The 23,440-nt window shown below is 40.2% G+C and overlaps 1 protein-coding gene across 2 annotated transcripts in view; it reads right to left on the bottom strand.

Moving 5' to 3' along the window:
- PRKCB (protein kinase C beta) overlaps window positions 1-23,440 on the bottom strand; it is a 159,974-nt gene that overhangs the window by 91,525 nt on the left and 45,009 nt on the right. For both annotated transcript variants that reach the window (XM_072417576.1, XM_072417574.1), the window contains exon 3: window positions 553-635. In XM_072417576.1, the coding sequence (XP_072273677.1) occupies window positions 553-635 (83 nt within the window). The remainder of the gene's footprint in view (window positions 1-552; window positions 636-23,440) is intronic.

Consider the following 23,440-nt stretch of genomic DNA (forward strand, 5'->3'; position numbering starts at 1 on the left):
AGGTTGGAGAGGGTTTTTTTCTGTAAGTCAGAGCTAATTGAAAACGAAATACATATGGAGTCCTGTCAGCATTTTGTTCAGCCACATCCTGCATGCTTCAACTCATTCCAGTACTGGCTGCACATCCTTGTTCTGCTACCTAAACGTAATAACAATGGACTGCGTTTGTGAAATTGTTTCAGCATGGCTACTTCTAGTCTCCACCATGGATAAATGAGACCAGTTGACAATGTAGGACAACAACTGGAAGATAGTTGTCCCCTCACATTTAACAATTTTAATTGGGGACTTCTTTTTTCATGCATGATAGGCTTTGAGAAGGATACATCAAGCCTAGGTTTGATATCCAAGGCTTATACCCAGGGCTATATCAAGGCTAATATCCAACCCAAAACTCTTAGTATAGTACAGTAAACATTACTAAAAAAGATAGAACTAGCATAGACTAATAAACAGCAAAATACAATAAACCTACTAAACCCAAATGTGCCAGACCACTTCCAGTCTCTTACTGGCATGCAGTCAAGGTAAGAAGTGTGGAATTGTACTCACATCAGATGCAGGTCCTTTGTCAGCACCAGGGCACGAAAACGTAACAAATTCATGGCAGCGCTTGTGTACCACAAAGCAGCAAACTGTGGAGAGAGAAAGAAAGGTCAATGCAAGAGTTTACATGTTTCAATTCAGTCATTAAAACAAAATATTAAAATGTAATCAGCGTGGTAGGAACAGAGGTAAGGAAAGCGAGAAACTGCTATTGGCAGCATGACAACCCTAACCCCTAATCCCACTATTAAGGATAGGAAGAATACAGCTTTTTTTATCCTTGTGAAGTGATGCCCTGGCAAACATTTTTATACACTGATTAATGCATTTATATGTTAGATAAAATGTAGTTTTCCATGCAAATAGTTTATGAAACGCACTGTTAAGCAGCATTCAGACTAGGTAAAGCAGAGCCAGGAGCCAATCAGGCTCTGCTGTATGCACATGTGCTGGAAGAAGAGATGCTACCAGCAGAAGAGAGCCAGTCCCAGACTTAAGGACATCCAACATATGAACGACTCCTAGATACGAACAGGAGATTCCCTGCTGCTCGTGTGCAGGATGGAGGCTTGATGAGGGGAGGGGCGGTTTGCATGACTTGCAGAAAAAATCTTTTGCTAAACACAGCTGAGGTTGTGCGTGATCTTCAGCGCTAAGCTGATCTCAATTGACTGGCTGATTTAATTGACCAAGACAAGCTCTGCAGCTGTTTCTTTTTGCATATCAAAGCACAGCTTGCTCCAGAATGAAAGTCTAGGCTCCATAAAGTTTTTTTATTTTTTTTTGCTTTCTTTGTGACAGCTCACAGTGAGGATTTTATACAGTAACTGGCACCACGCTGCCTAATAATGTTCAGACAAACATCTGTCCTAATTGTATCTATTAAAATAATGTACCTGTTCCAACTTACATACAAATTCAACTTAAGAACAAACCTACAGTCTTATCTCGTACGTAACTGGGGGATTACCTGTGAAAGGATGTGATTATTTGTGTGTTGCTGCTCTTTCAAGGTCCAAGCACAGGTTTGGGGTAGGGAAGTGACCAGGTTCTGGTGAATAAATTGGGAAGGGGACTTTCTAGTCACCACCCTGGCTGTTCAAATATCAAAAATAATGGCTCCAGGGTTCTATGCTGCCTATGAAATGGCAAATATACCCATACAAATGTATATATGTATACACACACAATAGTTTGGAAGAATTTATGTGTAACTATAACCAAGTGTAGGACAATAGATCCTGTAATGTCAGACACCGGGCCACCTCGCAGCAGGGAATCCCAGCTCTTTTTGTGACAGGTTTGCACTGCCGCCGAGCCGACCTCTCTGCTCACCTGCTGCATGAATTCATTACCATTTTGCAGAATTTTTTGGATGATTAGCCCAGTCCAGGCCTCTCAGAAGTCAGCCGCCCCCCTGCCACCAGCTTGTGTTACACCCTCTGCTTGCAACCCTTTGAGGTTTAGTTTCAGACTTAATAATTGACGACTACATTAAATATACATTCCCTTGTCACCTCCCGGCCTCTCTGGGGCACCTGGCAAAGTCAACAGCCGTGCTGTTGTCTCTCTCGGGCTGCACGGGGAGATTAATTATTGCATCCTTACGAGGGACTTGGGCTAATGGCACGCCGCTGGCAGGCTGTGGCGGTTGACAGCTCATCGGGGGAACTTCATGCGTGCCGCAGTCATCTACTATTTGGCTACTTTAAACTCTCTTGATAAAGTTTTATTTATAAACACGTATATTTACATATTTCTCCAGCAGACTTTCATTAGTGATCATATACACAGAAGACGATCGCTAAATTACCTCTAGCTTGGCTCTGGAAATGAAATATCCCGCTCTGAGGTTTGTTTGTTTTTTCACAGATGTCTCTATTCTTGTACATGAAAGCCCTGTGTATACAGCCTTTAGTTTACAATAAAATTGTTTTACTACTCAATAGGAACCCATAAGCAGCTTGATACAGCTTAGCAGGTCCAATAGGAGTAAGAAAGGTGTCAATGGAGATCAAAAGAACTGGTCAAAAGACTAACTGATCTCAGAAACATCCTAAACCTGAATACAAACAGAATGCGTCTGAATTAGTGCATTGGCACAGGCCTAAAGACTGAATACCAACATCGTCTGCTTAAATTCTTGTGTTGACCCAGTCCATTATCTGATATCAGTTATGCATCTCCAGTTATTATTATTATTATTATTATTATTATTATTATTAATAAACAGGATTTATATAGCGCCAACATATTACGCAGCGCTGTACATTAAATAGTTAATCAACTTTTAACCCTACAGAAGTTACAGTTAATTATTGGAGTCCTATATTACCACCTTGGCAAACTATTTCTAAAAGCCGGACTTCGGCCATATCCAAGACAGCAAATAATAAAAGTCTATTTTTTGTTAATATAATAAATGTATCTCTAAAGGCAAATAGTGTAAAATGTGAGTGTTTGTAGACAATGGCAGGCTTTTGCATTCCCCTCCTAAAGAGACCTCTACCCATAGGAACTGTTAACCAAGGGAAATAATATCTCTTGTGAGTAACAAGGTGGAACTATAATTCCACAATAAAAAACATTCAAGGCAGGCAATTTATTGCAGAAGGGACAGATGATGTTCATTCTGAAATTAAACATTCTTTGCTGCCTGCTGGCAATGTTCTTGTTCAAGTACCCGGAGCCTCACATACGCAGCAAAAGATACCAGGATATGCCGGGTATCCCAGAATCCCCTGGGGCTGCCGGGACTGAAGGAACACTCAAACTAGCCAATCAAATCGGCCAAAAATCCAGCAAAGAGAAAAGGACCAGATAAAGATGGTGGTGCCTGCAATGGTGTGAAAATAGGTGAATATAAATAAAAAATTGGGAGCATCTAGGTAATTTTATTTTATTGCATAAGGGACATTGCCTGTCTATTTTGCCATAATGAACCTGCCTGATTGCAGTTTTTTTTTGTAAAGTTTAGTTCCACTTTAACAACACAAAAAGAATTGTAAAGGACTAGATATCTGAATTAAAGGACCTCAAAAAACATCCTGGAACCTTAAATATTTTATTACAATATATCAAAGTTTTTCATCCTTTTAACACAGGGGAACCCTTGAAATAACTTTCAGGCCTTGATGATGGTTGGTGTCATTCAACCCACTTTTTCTGAGCCCAGGTAGCCATAAACCACCAGCAGCTGCAGAATCACATTGATGTTAGCTCAGAAGTAAGTGGGCTCACATGTCATTGCAACCAGAATCAAGGCCTGCTTGGTGCTGCCACTGGAGAGGACGTAGGACCCATGACACTTTCTTGTACAATTTTCATCATCCTTTCCCACCTATGCAAAGTATGGCCAAACTTTGCTACTTTTTTGCAAGAATACTTTTTGCAGGTTTGTGAATCTGTACCTCCGATTATACGCTTATATGAGCAAATGTGCTCTTTATTTGTTACACACCTTACAAAAGCCTGCAACTCTGCACCATGGTAGAACACAAAATCAGATGTAGATTTGAAACTATGCAGTTGTTGTTAAGTAATTGCCAGAACTGTCTCCCAGCCTGAATATGGATGAGATGTTGTGCTCTTAATAAACTGTAGACAAGACTGAAAACTGATCGAAATTCAAGAGGCAGCCGTGAACTCTGCGCTCTGCGTACACACAGGGGACGTGTAGAAGGCATCTCTTCCAATTATCATCCGAGAAGCCCAGTCCCGCCGCAGCATATTTAGCTTCCCAATTAGAATGTTAATTTGTAATTCCTATTATTATTGGAATATTACAGTTATCAGATGGGCACGTAGGAATACCGGCAGGGATCAGCAGAGGAGGACTTGATGATCAGGAGCTGTGCGCTATGGGGGAAGAAAGAACTTTCCAGTTTGGTAATTGGTTTAGAACAGGTCTACCCAACTCTCAAGGGCCAGGATTCTCTAACAGCAGTAAATAAGGGTGCTTTACCCCTGATGGTTACCTCTGCTTATGCATTTGTTTATTGTGTGCTCAGCTTCACTTCACAAATACCATTCAGTAGTGATGTAGAGGTCAGCAGGAGGAACCAGTGGGATACTCAGGATATCAGCCCACTTAGAAGAGCTGGCCAAGAGGATTTTAGGGAGACTCGCGCAAAATGAAGGGCCATGGGCTGCAGAACAGGTAAATGTTTACAGTCTTCTTTTACAGGTACATTTTATTTTATGTAATAGGGTCATAAATTGAGAATTTGCAGGCCTGTTTGTGCGTTAATGAGCTGAAAATCCCTATCATCTTGCGGTACAGAGCACTTCACTGTCATCCCTGTTTTCATGAGTAAAGCAAGAAACCAGAACTCCAGAGAGATGGCAACAAGTTACAGAAGTCACATTCAACAGAACGAATTCCATAAGGACTTGTTCACACTCCCTGGGTGGTAATATGCAAACGCCCGTGTTCCTGTGTCATTGTCCATATCTGTCATTTGCAACCCCTATTTAATGTACAGCGCTGTCACCATTTTGCAGTGCCATTGATTTTTAATGGCAACAATGTTGTGTGTATTGTGGTGTGCTGCAAAATCAATAGAGCAGGGCTTATACTGTGCTCATTTACAGTCTATTTTTTTTTTTTTTTTTTTTTACAGGGATGTCCAACGCACTGAACCACTCAACACAGAGTAAAGTGCAATGGACATATGGAAGCATCACATGACTTTCATGAACAGAAGGATTCAGTGATTGTGTATTTAAAAAAATACACATATATCAGGAAAGTGGTTACAGTGCTTTACATGTCATGTCAAATGTATTTTAACCCAAAAATTGCAATGTTAAATGCAATCAAGCTTCATTGCAGAAAGTGGCAGGTAATGTCCATTTTGCAATAGGCGTTCTCACATTCCTTATTACCAGGATACCTGGCACTTCCCGCCTGCACAGGAATTATATAATCATGACTAGGCCAATCAAGATGGCCGAAGATCACAAAAAGGAAGAGAAGATGCAAGAAGATGACAATGCCATGCGATGGAACGGGGACAGGTGAGTATATAAAGGTTTAGTTCCTCTTTAGTGCATTATTACCACCACAAAAGGTGCATTTGTTTTTTAAGCTTTGAATGTGTTTTTCTTCCTCTTCTGTGCTCTGCAATGGCTTCTCTAAACTCAGTTTCACAATGCAAAACATTTCACATTGATGTCACACTATTCTGCCATCAGCACGGTATATTGTCTCCGACTTGAGAGATGAAGAGCGGGCATGTTCTATATCCAGCACAATGGTTTTCACCTGCTGCAACCTCGAAGCCTCAGCCATGTCCCTAATAAATAAATGCCATCCATCATCCATCTTAACGCTCCCGGAACGCTGAATCGAATAATTAAACAGTTCCGGCTTGTACAGGGCAGAGACAAACGGGGACAATTAGTTATCTGAAAATCAGTCTTCTTGCTGACTTGGTGAGGTTTCTCTTAATCCCGTTAGGTGCTCTATGCAAACATTATGGAAAGGCAAAACCTCATTACAGGTTTTATTAAAAGCGCAATCAAGGGCACCCTTGTATCCAACCTAGAAGGAACACATTTTAAAATGTATACCAGTGCAAAAGAAATAACAAATAAACACATAATCAGTAAAACCCTGCAACACAAGTACATTTCCTCATGTTTTGTCTTGGTAAAAATGCTGCAAGTGCCGAGAATGTTTGCTGGTTCTCCTACAGACTGGAGACTGACAGGTTCTGCCTGTTTGAGATGACAGCTTTGCTGCATTGGAATGCTAAGCATTGGTGTCAGTACTGCCTCACCCTTAAAGCAAGGAGATTAAAGCAGGGTGAAGGTGTAAAATACAATCTAAAGAACTAAAAAGGGTTCACAACACTGATTAGGATTTCAGTGCAACAAAAGACAAAGGGCCTGATTTAATAAAGCTCCCTAAGACTGGAGAAGATAGACTATCATGTGAGAACCTGGGTGATCCAGAAAACCTGGAACAGAGTTCTTAAAAGTCATTTGCTATTATTTGGCAAATGTTTCCAGCGCCGGCCAGGATCCATTCCAGGTTTGTTCAATCACCTAGGTTTTCCCATGATAGTCTTCTATAGTCTTGAAGAGCTTTAATAAATCAGGCTCACTGTGCTTCAAAACTAATGTTGTTACATGTTATGATTCTTTAGATCTATATAAAAAAAATTTCGGACCAAAGCCCTGGAACAAGAACCTGACAAATGAATAAGCGGCTATGCACAGCCTGGTGGAAAAGTTGCCATGTGGTTAGGCTTTCCACTGCCACAGAGGAGACGCTACATGTAGATTTTTCCTGGGGCAGCCCAGTAGAGAATGAATGGGGATGGCAAAGGGCAATTCAGTAGCACTTATTGCTGCCCGCTGGCTTCTTAAGAACCAGAGCTGAGGTGCGAGTGACCAAGCAGCTGGAACAAAATTTTTTGGTTCTGGGACGGATCTGAACCTAGCCATGGCAGATTGATAAACAACATTGGAGGACCACTGTACACATCAGATTTTGGCAGGACTGTTAATCTTGGACTGCGATTATCTGATGTAAGTATGTAACCATGACCCCTTCTATCTTTGAATGTACTGACGCAGAGAGCTGATGTTAGCGCTGCTCCCTACATCAGTATGGAAGACCAGCTTGGAGTAGAGATGAATATAAAAAAGGGCCCTTCAGGGTCATGTGACCATCCTAAAGACTTCAAAAAGGTAAAAATCAGAACAAAAAAAAACCAGCAAATATATAGGTGGTATGGACCACAAAGAGGTAGGTGGAACAGTTTTGTGTAAGCTGCATGTCTGGAGTTCGGATTTAGCATATGAACATATTAGAGCATTAAAGCCTACTGTCAGAGTCTGACCATTGAACAGTATTGTACCGAAAAAAGCTGTAAAGCAGAACCCTAGTGCTGCACAGCTACAGAGGAAGCACATTGCAATTATAATGCACAAAAAAGTCTAGATAGGCTTTTAAAACACTATCACGCTGATGACAGCTTACATATAAATATTTAAAAAGAATGTACAAAAAGAAACTATGGATTGCCTTTAAAGCACCGATTTCCCTTTTCTCAGTGGGGTTTCTATACAGACGTCCTTCCACTCCAGCTCAGATGATTTTAAACATATGCCCAGTGTGAAGATTTGTTTAGTACGCAGCAATGTGAATACAAATCCCCTTTTGCGTTTCAGGACCGGCTTAACGTGTAATGCAGAGTGACAGTAGGTAACGAGGCACAGGTGACGGGGAGAACGGACAGCTCGCACCCGGAGCCGGAACGCTTGAGAGGTTTTTCCCCCACACAAACTAACGCCGTGTCATCCCTAAGTGCTTCTGTCAGAAAATAATCTGCTCATCACCCGGTTTTATTTAAACAAAATAACCAACGCGTTATTACAACGCTCTTTGCATTTACCAGCACAGTGGTGGGCGGCAAACACAGAACATGTCTTTATGCACCATCTCACTCAAAGAGGATGACTGGTGTGGTTTAAAGGAAACTGAAGGGGAAGAAAAAGTCTGCAAGCCTGCGTTTTAAGCCCCCTGCTACTAATGAAGGGAAAGAAGGACATTATGGAGGACATAATTAAAGGAACTGGTTAGAAGCTGCAAATTATATTTATTCATGGGAAAAACAGTAGTGCTGGAACCATCACCGGCACCTCACTGATAACAGTGCTTGAGCTCTAAGATTGCAGCTTTTTCTAGGCTATGTTGCCATCAGTTTGCTGCAGGCAGGATGAAGCATGGTATCAGTTTCCGCAGTTATAAGACTGCAACTTTGTAGCAAGTTATAAATTCAGAAGCTACACCAGGCAATGATCCATTTCAGAGATTTGTGAACACAAAATGAATTACAAAGGAACTAGGATTTAAATTGTTGTGTCATCTCTGAGCCAGCGTCTCATGCCAAGGAGTACATGGTGACCATGGATGAGGCATCAACAATGAAAGACCATGTGGTCTTGTGAGGGTCCCTTCACAAGACTAGATGGGCTTGTAGGTAGTTATTGTCTTACTGGAACATTCCAGAATTTAGGATTCAGACAAAGGGGCATTTTTGTGCTCTTTGCAATCCTTATAAATGTTATTAGTAGAAAAGGAGGACCAAAGACACTACCTTACCTTGAGCCCCAAGCAGGTCACGTGCAAGTCAGCAAGAGGTCAACTGCAAGCCAAAAGCACCAGTTAATGAATTCTGGATCATCTCAGCAGCATTTTAAAGTGATGTCATCGACACAAGCCATTGATAAGGGTTCTAAGGGGGTTTCCCATCATCAGATACAACAATGACAGCCTCCACACTACCTGCTCCCTGGCCGGTTGCACATTTAGGCCTCCCTCCTATTGGCTGTTGTAGCAGGGCAGATGTGCAGGTATATGGCTACCTGTTCAAGAGTGCTTGGTCACTTTGGTGAAATTTCCAATAGTTTCCAAGACCAAGGGTTGGGTACACCGCAGCCAACAATAGCAACCAAAGGGTTTCTAAAGCCTGTGCTGTGATGTTTAGAAGAATTGAGCAAAGCACTGCAGTGCTGGAATTTATACACAAAAAAAGCCCCAATTCCACTTTAATACCTTCATTATTTTGTTTTGGCCCCTCTGTACCTCTTTAAAAAACAATGCGTAAGCTTTGACTTCCCGCTGCATAAAAAATGGCACAACAACAAAGGATGGGGGGAAAAAAAACATTATGTCAACAAATTGTGCAAGCTGTAAAAATAAAGAAATCTTTTCTGCAGCCCACAGATTCTCAGTACCGCAGTGTCTGAATCAACACAGAGGGGGGCGCCTTCCACTCATCGGGATCCCACCTGGCTCTGTCAATGCGTCATACAGATGGAGCTGCAGCTCTGCACGGAAAAGAAGCATAGGCTTGCTCAATAAAAATAATACGATGCTGCGTCCTGAAGGTAAATCAGCAGTTTTCTAAAATATCTCTAAAGGATAGCTCATGTCAAAAGATAAAAATGTAATGGATTGTCTTTAACCTGCTAGATGATTTTATATCTCAAAATATATTTTATTGTAAAAACAAAGTTATATTTATAATATTATCCGATTGATGTCTCCTGATGTATAGCCCCACCACCACCTACTTCTGGCTCATGAAAAATGGCTACAAGTCAGCGGCCAAGGCAGCACCGCTTCTGCTTTTCCTTCAGCAGCTAACGAATGTGTTTGCATTATCAATGTGTGCGAATGATATGATGAAAACTGGTACCTGTTAAGAGCAGATTACACCTAACTTATGCATAAGTGTTACAGGAGTATTTCATGACTCACAACTAGATTTTATCTTTGGAGCTGCTTTTGTTCTTATTATTTCTGTACTAATATCTGAACACTGAACGGGCAGAACTTTCCTTTGGTGATGCCGCGCCAATGGGTTGAATTTGAGATAGAAATCAAGTTTTGCATTTTGCTCCATGACCACATGTTAATATGGAACATTTATCTGAAATTTAAAGAACAGACCTGATTGCTGGCATTTTTATTTCCATTTTGCAAGTAGAATTCACTATTGTCCCCAAATAGTTTTTTTAAGCTGGGTGGGAAGAAGCTGTAGTCAGGTGGCAGCCCGTTTTGTGACCAAACTTATCAGCAACCACCCAAAAACAGACGGGTGGGTTACTGACAAATGCTGGGTGGTGCGCCCGGTTAAAAGGGGCTGGGAGGAACATTGGAAATTGAACCACAACTGACCCATGATGGAAGGCAGCAGTTTCTTAAAAAAATGACTTTGTTTTATTAGATAGTAAAGTAAAAGCAGCAAGATCTACAAGACTTAGGCTAGGTACGCATGTGCAATAACGACTAACGATAGATCAACGATTATGCACGATTATTTTGAACAATCGTATTGTGCAGAATTCTGTACATGCTGTAACGATACAATCATTCAAAAATATTCCATCAATAGGGTACACACACTGGATAGGATCGTTTGAACGATGCAGGAAGTGACATGTAAAGGAGAAAGTGTACTGCAGAACCATCCACACAACAGATTGTGAACGACTGTTGCCCTGTCAGATCCGCCAGGACAGTCGTTCGTTTCCAGCGACAATCCTCATTCTTTGACATCGTTGCCCAGTCCTTGTGCACTTTTTTTGTTAACAATTATTGGTCGTTAGCCGTTTGTTTCCAAGGATATTTATTGCACGTGTGTACGCAGCCTTACAGCATGCAACAATTAATTCCTGCAAGCAACAAGCTTTCAGGTGTCACCCCATCCACCAGAGGAATGTAAATGCTCTTGTCTGAATCTGCAAAGGTATGTGTTTTTTTATACCCAGTCTGTTCCCATCACTATCCCTCCAAAACTATATAGAAACTTATGGTGTCCTTTGGAGTAATTCAGCAGATCTAATGATGTAAAGCAAGGGGGTGAACTGTATTTGGAGGAGCAAGGTTTTTTTCGGTCCCAATATGCTTCTTTTAGCCACCAAGGGTGCAAGCAAAGCCTTATGTAATATACCTGTTGCAGGTGCTATAGCTTAGGCAGAGCAGTGGACTGCCTATGTGATAGTGCCGAGTGGCCCACAGGTATCACCAGGGGCAAAACAACAGAATGAGGAATTCAGCATAAAAAACACTTGTCTGCAGCAAAGTGCAGCTATAAAGAATCCATGACACATGCTTGAGTACAACTTATAAGTGAACCTTTCTACCATCCACAAGCTGGTCCTCCATTTAGGCAAAGGGATTTTGCTGCAAGGAACCTTTAGGCAAGATGCTACCACAGTTTCCAATCAATCAAAAACACCAAGTGCCCAAAATCTGAAATTATGTTTATTTACGAGTGACATTCATGCTAATTGTAGTTCCCCTTAAAGTCACCAATGTCCTTGAAATTAGCTGACCTGGTATATTATAAAACCTTCCCTCATCTGCATGAAAAATGAGGCCGCCTTCTCACTGTACTGTGATAGTGCAAATTACATGGAGGGAAAAACACATGCTTATAAGCAATTGAAATTTGACTGAAAAATATAAGAAAATCCGCAAAGTGTTAATTGAATTCTTATCAAGCAAGAACGTAATGCAACACTTGTTCAAACTTCTTAACACAACCTTTTCTGCAAATTGCAAAATATGCTCATGGGACACCTTTTAGTTACTATACTAAGCTTCCATTTTGCAGGTGTCGTAGCTCCTTTAGAAGAAAAAGAAAAGCCAAAACGTTTCCAGTGGTTCAGGTAAGCAAAATTTTGAAGGTTTCATGACTCTCCCCCACAAGCATCAATTAGTCCTGGAAGCCATGGCCATTTGCCTATCCATCACTTGGCGCTCATTGGAATACTTTTGTTAGCTACCAACAACTACATATCAGGAACAACCCAGAAGACCTGCTGACTTGGAGATGCTCTGACACCTAGTAGTTATAGTATTGCCCTTGTCATATTCTGAGGCTACTTATACATGTCAGATGATTGCACTCCGATTATAGTTTTAGAGCTGGTATCAGGTACCTGAATCTAACGTGTGTACAGAGACCATCTGGTGGATATACGAATGCCTGTAATGGAAGTGAAGGGGAGAGAGCACAGTGGGGTGCTGCTTCGTCTTTCTCCCCCCTCTGCATAGAGCAGAACGGTGCTGTATGTACAGCGCTTGTTCATGCATTGTGTCATTGAAAAGAATTATCAAAGTCTATCGTGTGTACGTGGCCTTGTATTTGTTATAAATAATCACATCACCTCTCAGAGGTTTTAAAGTTTTTGGTAATCAGCGTACTCCACTATTCTTACAGCCGAATATGTCATTGAATGGAAAAGCCTTTTCCGGCAATAAATGTATGTCTTGTCAATATTAACAAATACAATAAAATTTTATAACCTCCCTGAGCATCCTTCACAGGAACAATAAAAGAGAAGTACCAGACCACAAACCGCACTGAATTTACAACTGTGTGAAAGTTCAGACGTTAAATAACTTGAAGCAGCCCTCCAAGCTGGTGAAGAAAAACACTTTTTTCTTCCACATATTCACATATGATTTATTAACTGAATGTTTGCTAAAATATTTCAATGAAAACTATATGGAATCTATCTATCTATCTATCTATCTATCTATCTATCTATATATCTATCTTTATATCAGCTCCCATCATCAGCCGCATGGCAGAAGTCAGCTCTTGTGAGACGGTCAGAATCTATTCATCCATCTTGTCACTACCCATCAATCTAAAGGAAATAAACTTTAGAGGTTATAAACTGAGGACTCAAAACAAATCAAATAATCCTCTGCACCAAACAACTGGAGTCTTCATGAATCTAATAATGCCTAAAATCTAACAGAAAAAAGGTTGAAGCCTGCCATAAAGGGCCTGAAAGGCAAAGAGGCATGCAGAACCATAAAGAGACTGACGTACCATTTGTAACAGTGTCATCGCCCTGATGCTCCTTTACCAAAAAGTAGACAGAGAGAGAGAAAGTGCAAAAGGAAGCGGGAAAGAGAGAGAAAGAGCGAGAGAGAAAGCGAGACATGACAATGGACTTGTGCAGCACTGCAAAATATGTTGGCACTATAAAAAATAAAATAATATATTATTATTTTATAAAATAATAATAACACACATACAGTTTATAGTACAGTGAACCGGCAGAATGAAAATAAAGCAGATGGGCTTTAAACTTCCACCTCCTTTATTCCTTCCAAGTAAACCAAGGAGAACGAATTCACATTTTGCAGAGCTTTGCATTTCAAGAACTAGGTTGGAAAATACAGAGAAAGCACACGCTATTTATAAATATCTACTTCCCCATATGTGGGTTGCAAAACATATGGACTCCCTTTCTGCATTCCCCAAGTCTATTAATTGATTTATACATTTGCATGTATGCCAAGGTGTGAAGTGAACCCCTCACCAAAGCCAACAATAACCTTCAATACAACAATTATACTACTTACACTCGATCATTAGGGGTTGGCAGCCCAATCATTTTGGGATAATTATTTATTGCAGAAGGATCAGTGCTTTCCTTTTAAAGAACTTTGATTGCTAATTCAGTGTTGGCATAAAAATGATATTACTATTTTGGATGTGATAAGTGTTTTCTTTGAGATAATATTTTAGATTATGATTAGGTCGGAAGCAAAAATTTACATTTTAGAGGAAGGATTCTGCCAGAACTCCAGGCTAAATAAATATTTCTATATAAAAAATGGCATGTGAATTCTTATTTAAATCTTGCTGTATCTTTTACGGATTTGTACAATTATCCACCATTATAAAAAAATAACTCTTTGCCTTTGTACAGGAGTTTCCTGTAATGAGGACCAGAGACTGCTGGTCTTTCTTTTTGTGCGGGGTGGTCTTGTATCCGCCCCCTCTATTTATCTTCAGGCAGCCTGTGATCTGTGCACATGACAGATTCCACCCACAAGCTTTCCATGCAGCTTGTTAATATAAAAGAAGTGACATCTCTCCTAAACGAATTTATATACCTGGATTAGGTTTAGGGTGAAGATTAATATCTAATTGCATCTCTTGCATTTTATTACTTTGCATAAAAAGTTTTAACACTCTGTACTTCCCAATACAAGAGGTAAATTACTCTGAAAACAGAGGAGGCTATTGGGTTCTGATCTCCGGTTTGTGCCTTCCAAATGGCCAATCACTGTGGGAACTCAATGACCAAAAGGTGTATAATAGGGCAGGGTCTGGACCCGACCTCCATGTTAATGTCTTAAAAAGCAACTGGATTTTACCTTCCAAAGGTCTGAACATAGAAACTACCTGCAGGAAAATAGTAATACCTAATTCTGGAATTATTAATGCAGCTTTGTGATGTCGGTTTAGCTAAAAGTAAGTAATAAAGAGGACATGAAACACTAGGGTTTGTTTGCAAATCATATATATTTAAATATAACATATATTTAAATGTAACACAATATTACAAAATAACACACAAACGTGAATAAGGAGAACCAATATTTTTTGTATATTATATACCAGAAGGTTCCATTTCAATATAAATAGGCAAGTCCCAGGTAAATCCTTCTGGGAAGTGATGCCTGATATCTATACAAGACCAGCTAAGTAGATATTAAACATAAACGCAAACAATTCAACTGACGCGTTTCGTAGATAGGCTTCCTCAGACACTGAGACCGTTACATCACAGTGCAATAAAGTAATACAAAAGTGCATTATAATGTTCTTTAAATGTCATTCATTATGTCTCGGAACAGATGCTAAAATCTATGAGGTATGGTGTCAATTTGTGTGAGTAAAAGATAGTATTGGATATAGGTGTGTTGGGTCAGGTCATACGAAGAAAAAAAATAAAAAATAAAAGTTTTAGCTAAAGTTTCACTCTACTCATCATCTGCACATCTTTTCCTCTATAGTGATGTGACATTTGTAGCTTGCAAAGGAAAATAAATGCCATATGAACTGAGACCTAATATAAGTTATATATAATATAGTAATATAGTCACAGAGCTGTATCCATAATACAACTGCAAATTTGAACAACATAATTGTCAGTAGTTTAAAGGAATGAGGTCTTAACCCTTTCAGCAGATCTTTATTACTTGGGATATAATGACCTTAAATAGAACTAATTAAAACCGCACTATAAAAGCAGAACAAAGCGGCTCTCCTGGTAATCATGAGTGTTGTGGAGTACACTGGGAACCATTTCTAGGGATGGCTCAAGATTTAATGAGCTCTGGATTAAGTTGGCAGGTCATGCGTGAAATTAGAAGAAAAAAAAAAGTGTTTGAGTCACCTGAGATGAAGATCTAATGGGCAGCTTGTACTCAACAGCTGACCAAAAATGTACCAACTATTACCTAGCAGCAGCACGCTGTTCTTATAATTTGTGAAAAAGAGATCAATCTTAGAGCAGAACCTTACTAAGAGAATAAAGACAGCACTCAATTTAATATATATATTTATATATAGCAGCTCAGAGCTTAGCACTCTGGTCTTTGCAGTGCTAGGTCCAAGGTTCAAATCTCAGCCAGCACACTATCTGCATGGAGTTTGTCTATCCTCTCTATGTTTGAGTGGATTTTATTATTATTATTATTATTAATAAACAGGATTTATATAGCGCCAACATATTACGCAGCGCTGTACAATAAATAGGGATTGTAAATGACAGACTAATACAGACAGTGATACAGAAGGAGAGGACCCTACCCCGAAGAGCTTACAATCTAGTAGGTGAGGGAATTTCACACACAATAGGGTGGGAGATATGTAGTGGTGGGAAGTAGTGGTGGTTTCAATTGACAGAAGAAGACTGGTAGGCAAGTTTGAAAAAATGGGTTTTGAGCCCTCTTTTAAATGAGCAGAAAGTAAGAGCAAGCCGAATAGGACAAGGAAGACCATTCCAGAAAGTTGGAGCAGCTCTAGAGAAGTCTTGTAACCGTGCGTGTGATGAGGTTATGAGTGAGGAAGTCATTAGTAGGTCATTGGAGGAGCTGAGAGATTTCCTCCCACATTCCAAAAACATGCAGTTAGGTTAATTGGCTTCCCCCAAAAATTGACCTTAGACTGTAAAAATGACATATGCCTATGGTAGGAATATTAGAATGTGAGCCCCTATCAGGGACAGCTAGTGACATGACTATGGGCTTTGTAAAGCGCTGTGTAATATGTTGGCGCTATATAAATACTGTGTAATAATAATACTTAAAGTGACAAAAGAGTTCTTAAAGCCAGCTGCAGAGTTTGCAACCTTTAGCCATGCAGTCTCTTCAACCTGATAATCACAATTCATCTATATGGAACAAGAGGAAGAGCAAAATTGTAAAGGTTTCATCCATGCATATATATTTAGTCAAGGGCAGAGAATGGTGGGTTGGATCAGCCCCTGCCTAATTAGGTCTGGTTCTGACACTGCAGATACGAGAAAGCTGGGATGCCCTTGGTTCTGACAAATTTCTCTCAAGCCAGCATTACAGTTTCCAGGAATGTTTCCTACAGTATCTTTTCTATGAGATCTGACCAGACAGGCTTGATGTCCCCCCATAAGCACCAACGAGCACTGGAAGCCATGGCCATTTGCCAATTCATCACTTAGATTTCCTTGAACCACTTTTGTTAGGTACCAACCACTACAACAATCCCCTTTTCTTAAAAATGGTACACGTTCATTATGCTCCTTGGGTCTGTCCCCCTATTGGATTTCTCTGAAATATCTGGTACTTTCACATATGTGGCCGTCTTTTCTTCCACTTGAAATACAGTGTTCAAGCATCCAAATGCCATCAAATGGGGAAGAAAGGAAGATCATTACCCCCATGGGAGCTCTGATACTGGCTAAATCAAGGCTCAGAACTTTGGTTCGGTCCTAGTGACATTTACAAAGGTAGATGATCTCTCTCTCGAATGGCTCCATACACAGTTTAATCCAAGGCCCCTTTCAGACTTGCAGTTATTTGGGAGGCATTGGGAGTGTGGTTGGGCCTGGGGTCAGTCTGAAAAGTCCATAACCCTTCTCCATTCTGCTTGGATGAAGATACATTTCAATACAGACTTACATTTTGGGTTGTGTGATACTAAATCAGTCTAATTCAGCACTCGCAAGAACAAGGTCATTTGTTATTAATTTTATGACAGATTCATATGTTTTGCCTTATATCTGCCCCAACAAGAGATATGGAATACAAATGACCGTAAGGTGGAAAATGTTCAGGCTCACGTTGAACTTAGGAAAATCCCTGATAGGGACGAGATAAATGAAGCCTCACTTTTTCCGCCTATTATCTGAAAAAACAAGCTTTGCAACTGCAAGAAAAACTCAATCCCAAAAACTTTCACAAGGTGAAAACTGAGGATTGTTTTCTTTGCTGCAATGTTTCTTATGTTTCGACAGCCAATTTTGCAGCAGAATACAGAAAAGGACAACAAGCAATTGTTTAAAATACATTGCCTACATATACTGGAAATAAAGACACCTGTCAGCAAATGGGAACAAAATGGTTACCAGCAAGCAGAGATTGTAAACTTATTTAATCACTTTTAAGGCTCCTAGTGTACTTTTGCTAACAGACCTGAACTGTTTAAGTTGTGCCAAAAGACTAATAACTAGTATTTGCCATGGTCTCCCTGTGTCTGATCTTTTCCTCCTTACAGACTTATAATGGCTTCTTTTGCATTGCACTGGGCAGTCATCGTGGTAGAGGAGCAGAGATTCTATGTCAGCGCTTACCCCAAAAACTGTTAATCTGACGACTGGTAGGATAATGAAAGAACCAAGTACGAGCAGGGAGATCCCGTCACTGTAGGTCCTCAGGTACAGCTTTCACTCCAGGATGGAGAGCAGCAAGCATTACAGTAGTGGCATCAACAAATCTCATTTGAAATCATATAAGACCACAGGCATGGCTCCCACCCTACATATATACACTGCTATGAGTCTGCAGGCACAGGAAAATCAAAGTTTAGACCCATTATAAAAAGTGATAATACTGGGATATTACCACCAGGTACTTCTCTGTATTCTTTGCCATCTTGAGCTCCTCTGCACCCCGGGAAACCTTAAGGTCCCATCTTCACTATTGCATTGTGGAGCTACTGCAAAGCCTGGTTACTAGTGTGCAAGAGTAGCATTATAGTATGTGAAAGGAATGTCTAAATCCCATTTTTTTTTCAAAACTCAGTATGTGTATATATGGTTCCAGGGCTTCTTGATAGAACATTATTTTAAAATGCACCCAGTACATGAGGGTAACTACCTTTAGACACTGAATTTAGTATGACTTCAATGGCTATACAGTATGTTTATTTTAGGTATACCCAACAACACAAAATAGCAGGATTGAGACTGTCATGCATTCCTAAACATGAATTTTATTGCTGGAAATAAATCACCTGTAGTCTGCAGTCTGTGGGGACCATAAGGTCAGCTCTGTGTGTATCAGTGGGGGCACTCGGTTTAAAATTTGGGCTGATTACTAATACAACACCTTAATGGCAATCACAATTTATCGCCATATGCTGTTGGACAAAAACCTTCAAATCGGGAGGTTGTCCTTGTACTTCATGGCCATCTGTCTGGGAGCTGAGGTGACAGTTTAATTTGGATTTTAAAGTGACAGGTATATTGCAATCAATCATACAGCATAGGGTCAACCATCAAAGGTAGACGCTATACACTTCACATGTCAAATATTGGGTATGGTTATCTACAAGTATAAAACATTTATCAGTTGTGAAATAGGTTTTCAGGTTCTGCAATGTGCAGCATATAGTGCAAGGTCCAACAGCACTCCAACATACCAAAGAGGGGCAAAATCATCAGTCGTTACAGAAAATACAGGTATATACAATAGAAGATGGTCCTGCCCACCAGCATTTATTCTAAACTAAAATCAACACGGTTTCCAAAGGACTATATAGCCTGAAGTCCTGCAATGACATACATGGAAGATCTTAGCCTTGCAGGTCTAATTTAGACTGGTTTCCCTCTACTGATTAAAGCATATATGAGCATAACTGCATGCCTTGCTTAACATGTTCTTACATTTCCTTTTGTACAAACCACTGCATTGGCTCAGGGCGATTTCATATCATGCCATTTAGCAATTTTATCTACACAAGAAGAGGCTAGGGCCCTAATTGTATATTTTGTTCATAACAGAAACATAAGAGGAGATAGGAAGTAAAAAGAAGAGAGAGGAGAAGGGAATAGGGATGGAGAGAAAAGAAGGATAATATAAGGGAGTGGAAAAGAACGGTTGTAAAAGGAAAGGGTAAAGGAAGAAGAGAGAAGGGAAGGAAAGAACAGAATCAGGGGAAAGAAGGAGAGGGAAGGAGAGACAGAAGAGAGGTGTAGCGGAAAACAGAAAGGATAAGAGAGGAGTAGGGAAGAGAGAAAAGGAGTGAAGAATAAAGAGGGAAGATGAAAATGAGGAGAAGAAAAAGTGAAGCAAAGTGAGGGGTGGGGAAGAGAAAACGGAGAGGAGGCATGAAGAAGAGAAAATGAGGAGGACAATAACGGAGAAAACAGAGAGAGGAAAAAAAAACAAGATAAAAGAGGGGTAGAGATAGGAGAAAAAGAGTAAAGAAGAGAAAATAGGGGAGGGCAAGAGGGCAGAGGAAAGTAGAGGAGACCATAGGAGAGCAACAGGAAGAAAAGGAATTAGAAGAGAGAATTAGGAAGAGTGATGAAGGGAAGGGGGGAAAAGTACAGGAGGGAAGAATTAATAGTGTGAAAGAATGACAGAGATAAAACATTCAGACATGAAAGAAAAAAGGAAACAAAAGTCAAATACACTTATGTTATTAACCAATAGATGTGACAAACAAAAGCGGCAATAATTGTCTTCCAAGTGCACTGCCCAACCTTTCCTGTATTCCTGATTGTTATAAGTGGATCGATTTGACCTTAAAAAAAATAAAAAAGGCAACAGGTTCATTTAGTATTGCTGAAAACTGGAAGGCAGCCACCTGAACACCTCTTCATCCTCATACCGGAACAACAGATGGCAACAGAGTCCTTTTGAACCGTTGCCTAAAGATTCTACCGCATCTAACCGAGAACTATGCAAAGGGATAAAACAAAGGTCTGATTCTTTACTCTCTGAAAGGCACATTTACAATGCACAGGGAAAGTGTCAGCAGGGCAGCCGACGGCGCTTCAATGTCCCTGCTGCGCGCTTGAAGGCATTGCTTTTCCTACTGGTTTGAAGCTTCTTTCTTAGTATCTGTTCCTTTCAACCACCCATCATGCAAGAGGAAGCGGTAAGCCTTGGGGTGTTGCTGGTATACAAACTGAAGGTGTTAAGACAAAACATGAAAATGGTGCAGTTCTGCTCAGGGTTATTTTTAGCTCGAAATAATCTGTAGATTTACAGCTCCCTGGAGAGCGATGCATAGCGCTGATAGCATGAATGAGATGATAAAGTGGCAGAAGGGACAAGAGTGATGTCTGGGGAACACTCAATCTTCAGTCCATCAAGAAGAGTTAATGTAACGCTGTCACCACAAATTAGCTTCTTCAGGGCTGCAATTAGGAAGTATATAACCCCCCCTTTCCTCACACACACACAAACATATTTGTACATTTCAACAAAAAGCTCTTTCTATTTTACTGTTTTGTCTTGTTTGAAAAGGTAAAGCTTGAAAAGGTGATTTTATTTTATGATTGAAACAACATGTAGGCACATACTGTACGTGGCTGGCTGTCAAAAGGAAATGTAAAGCTAATTTTAGGTACAGATGCAAATGTGATCAGCTCAATGTAAAAAACCCCAATCAATAAAGGTATGATGAATCTTTTCCATGTACAGTGTGAAAACAAAATTGAATTGTTTTACACAAACATTTCATACAAGGTAATACATTATACAAAATAAGCAGAGCGTAGATTTATTATGGGGAGAGCACAACAGAATCTGCTTGCTTTCTGACTATCTCTCTTCAATTAAATTGGTGTATGCAATTCTCTGAATAAAGTAGGGGGGGGGGGGGGGGAGAGTTATAGCTCTAATTCATTCATTCATGTAAGAAAAAGTTTGCAACAGCTAAAGAAGTCATTCTGTGGCTTTGTCATTTAGGACAAACCATCAAAGCTTTATTAGTAGCCCAGCCAGCAACTTTCAGTTATTATTAAACTGTATTTATATAGTGCCAGCGTTTAGGCAGGATGCACACCCCGATACTTTTTGGCAAGCAGCAGGCACCACCATCTTCTTGTTGAGATTTTTGGCCACCTTGATGTTTTTGGCAAAAATCCAGCATGTGTACAGTGATCTCTTGATGTTGTTTAGGGATCTGTTAAGTGGACTGGGGAAAACTGGTGTAGAAGGAGGCAGTGGGGTGCCACCTGCTCGTCCACCTCGTTTCCCGCTTCATAGCATTGAAGAGTGCTTGTTTGTTCTATAGTCCCTGTAACAATGACAAAAGATTGTTTCCAGTGAAAGAAATCCAGGGTGTATGTAGTCTTGCATATACTTGGCACAGATCTGCTGTCCAAAGGAGGTGCTTGACCAGTTTTTAGCAGATACTGGGATGCATTGCTAAGACTTGGCTAAACCACATAACACTACAACATAAACGTATAAGAAGAAAAGAAAGCAAACAGAGAATGGAAAGAATGCCACTATATTAGATAGATTTACATGCGCTAGATTAAAACATTGCAATGTGGAGAATGTTACCCACAAAATACTTGACACTTTATTATGTATTATGGCCTAGGGGCAGCCGTGCCAAAATATTATGATTATCATTGTATCATCCAGTATTTGTTGGCCTTGACCGCCTCGGATATCAATTCTGTTATTTCTCCAGGTGCTGAATTTGTTGCACATGATCAAGAAAACCAGCAATCCGAACAGTATTATATATCCTTTGCTGTTTAGACAAAGTAGAGCATAATAAATCTGTTATTTGCTCCACAAGGGGGGATTGGGCACCATGGGGGACCCTGCAGTGTTCTCCCCAGCCCCCTTTAGCTGGACACACCACCCAGCACTTTTCAGTAGCCACACGGCTTTTTTTGGGTGGTTACTGAAAAGTTGGGTCACAATACATGGGCTGCCACCCACCTAAAGCTTCCTCCCACCCAGCTTTTTTGTGGAGAACACTGCCCTGAAAACTGGGGTGCCGCCAGTGGCAGCCACTTAGCCACCATTCCACCCATACATTTACTCACACTTCCTGTCCCGGAGATGGTTGTCACCAGGCACAACACAGCATAAGTAAAAGATCAAGATTCTAACCCTGCCAATGTCATCTACAACCTAAAGTTTTGGTTGGAGTTTACCTTTAAGCTATACTGGCAATGATAATGCTGTAAAGAGCAAAGTACAAACTCGAGGTACAAGGCTGTGCATTGCCTGAAGGCGACACAAGAATAGAATCATATTTGGAATTCTACATAATTTAGACTACAGCTCCTGACTCTCTTTCCAATGTGCAACTTGTGCATAGTGATATTTGTTCACCATTTTTTTGCAGCCTTGCATTTTGCAGTGCAGAAAATACACCTTGCCACGTGAAAGCCAGCATGTGTTTGGAGAAAGCACATTTATTTTTAGCTGTGCTTGTATTTTTCACACAAGTGTTTTATGGGTATTAACTTCAATGTGGCTGCATAAAAATGATAATGCAATTGCTACATGCAGAGTGGAAAAGGGTAACAAATATAGTTACAAGACAGCACTGTATAATGATCACCTGTGTGCACACACGGGCTTTCCAGGTTATCCATTAGTATAATACGCTGCGGTTTCAGTTGTAATCAGCCTCTGTTTAAAACAATGGGTATTTCATACACCTTAATCCATTAAGAAATCTTCACTTCCTCTTACAGAAGTCTAAAAATGGCAACTTCCAAATATCACCTGAACTCAAATGAACCACCAAATGCATCTGGAACGTATACTACGCTTAAACAAGAAACCTGCATTTAAGGGAAGGTGCAAGTTACAATTTTATTAAGTAAGGTTTCTAGACTTTTTTGCATTACTTTTTTGCATTTTTTTGCAAGTATGAAATGAACTTATGATGAATCGGTGATGCTCAACATGTAAATCAAGCTGAACTTTCCAAAAAATCTCAAATGGATTGTTGAAGATAACAACATGCCACCTACAAGCACATGTTTGTGTTTCTTCATATCAGAGAAAATTCTAAAAAAAGTATTACAGAAGTATAAAGCACTGTGCATAGTACAGAATTAATATTAAGTGCCATCATATTACGCAATATCATGCAAACTCCATGCACATAGTGTCCTGGCCAAGATTGGAACCTGGGACCTAGCGCTGCAAAGGCCAGAGGACTTACCTCTGAGCCACCATGCTGCCCAATTATGAATTATGAAGCACTGTGCATAGTACAGACGTATGAAGCACTGTGCATAGTACAGACGTATAAAGCACCGTGCATAGTACAGACGAATAAAGCACCGTGCATAGTACAGAAGTATA

The sequence above is a fragment of the Pyxicephalus adspersus genome, chromosome 7, assembly GCF_032062135.1.
Source record: "Pyxicephalus adspersus chromosome 7, UCB_Pads_2.0, whole genome shotgun sequence".
NCBI classification, from domain to species: domain Eukaryota; kingdom Metazoa; phylum Chordata; class Amphibia; order Anura; family Pyxicephalidae; genus Pyxicephalus; species Pyxicephalus adspersus.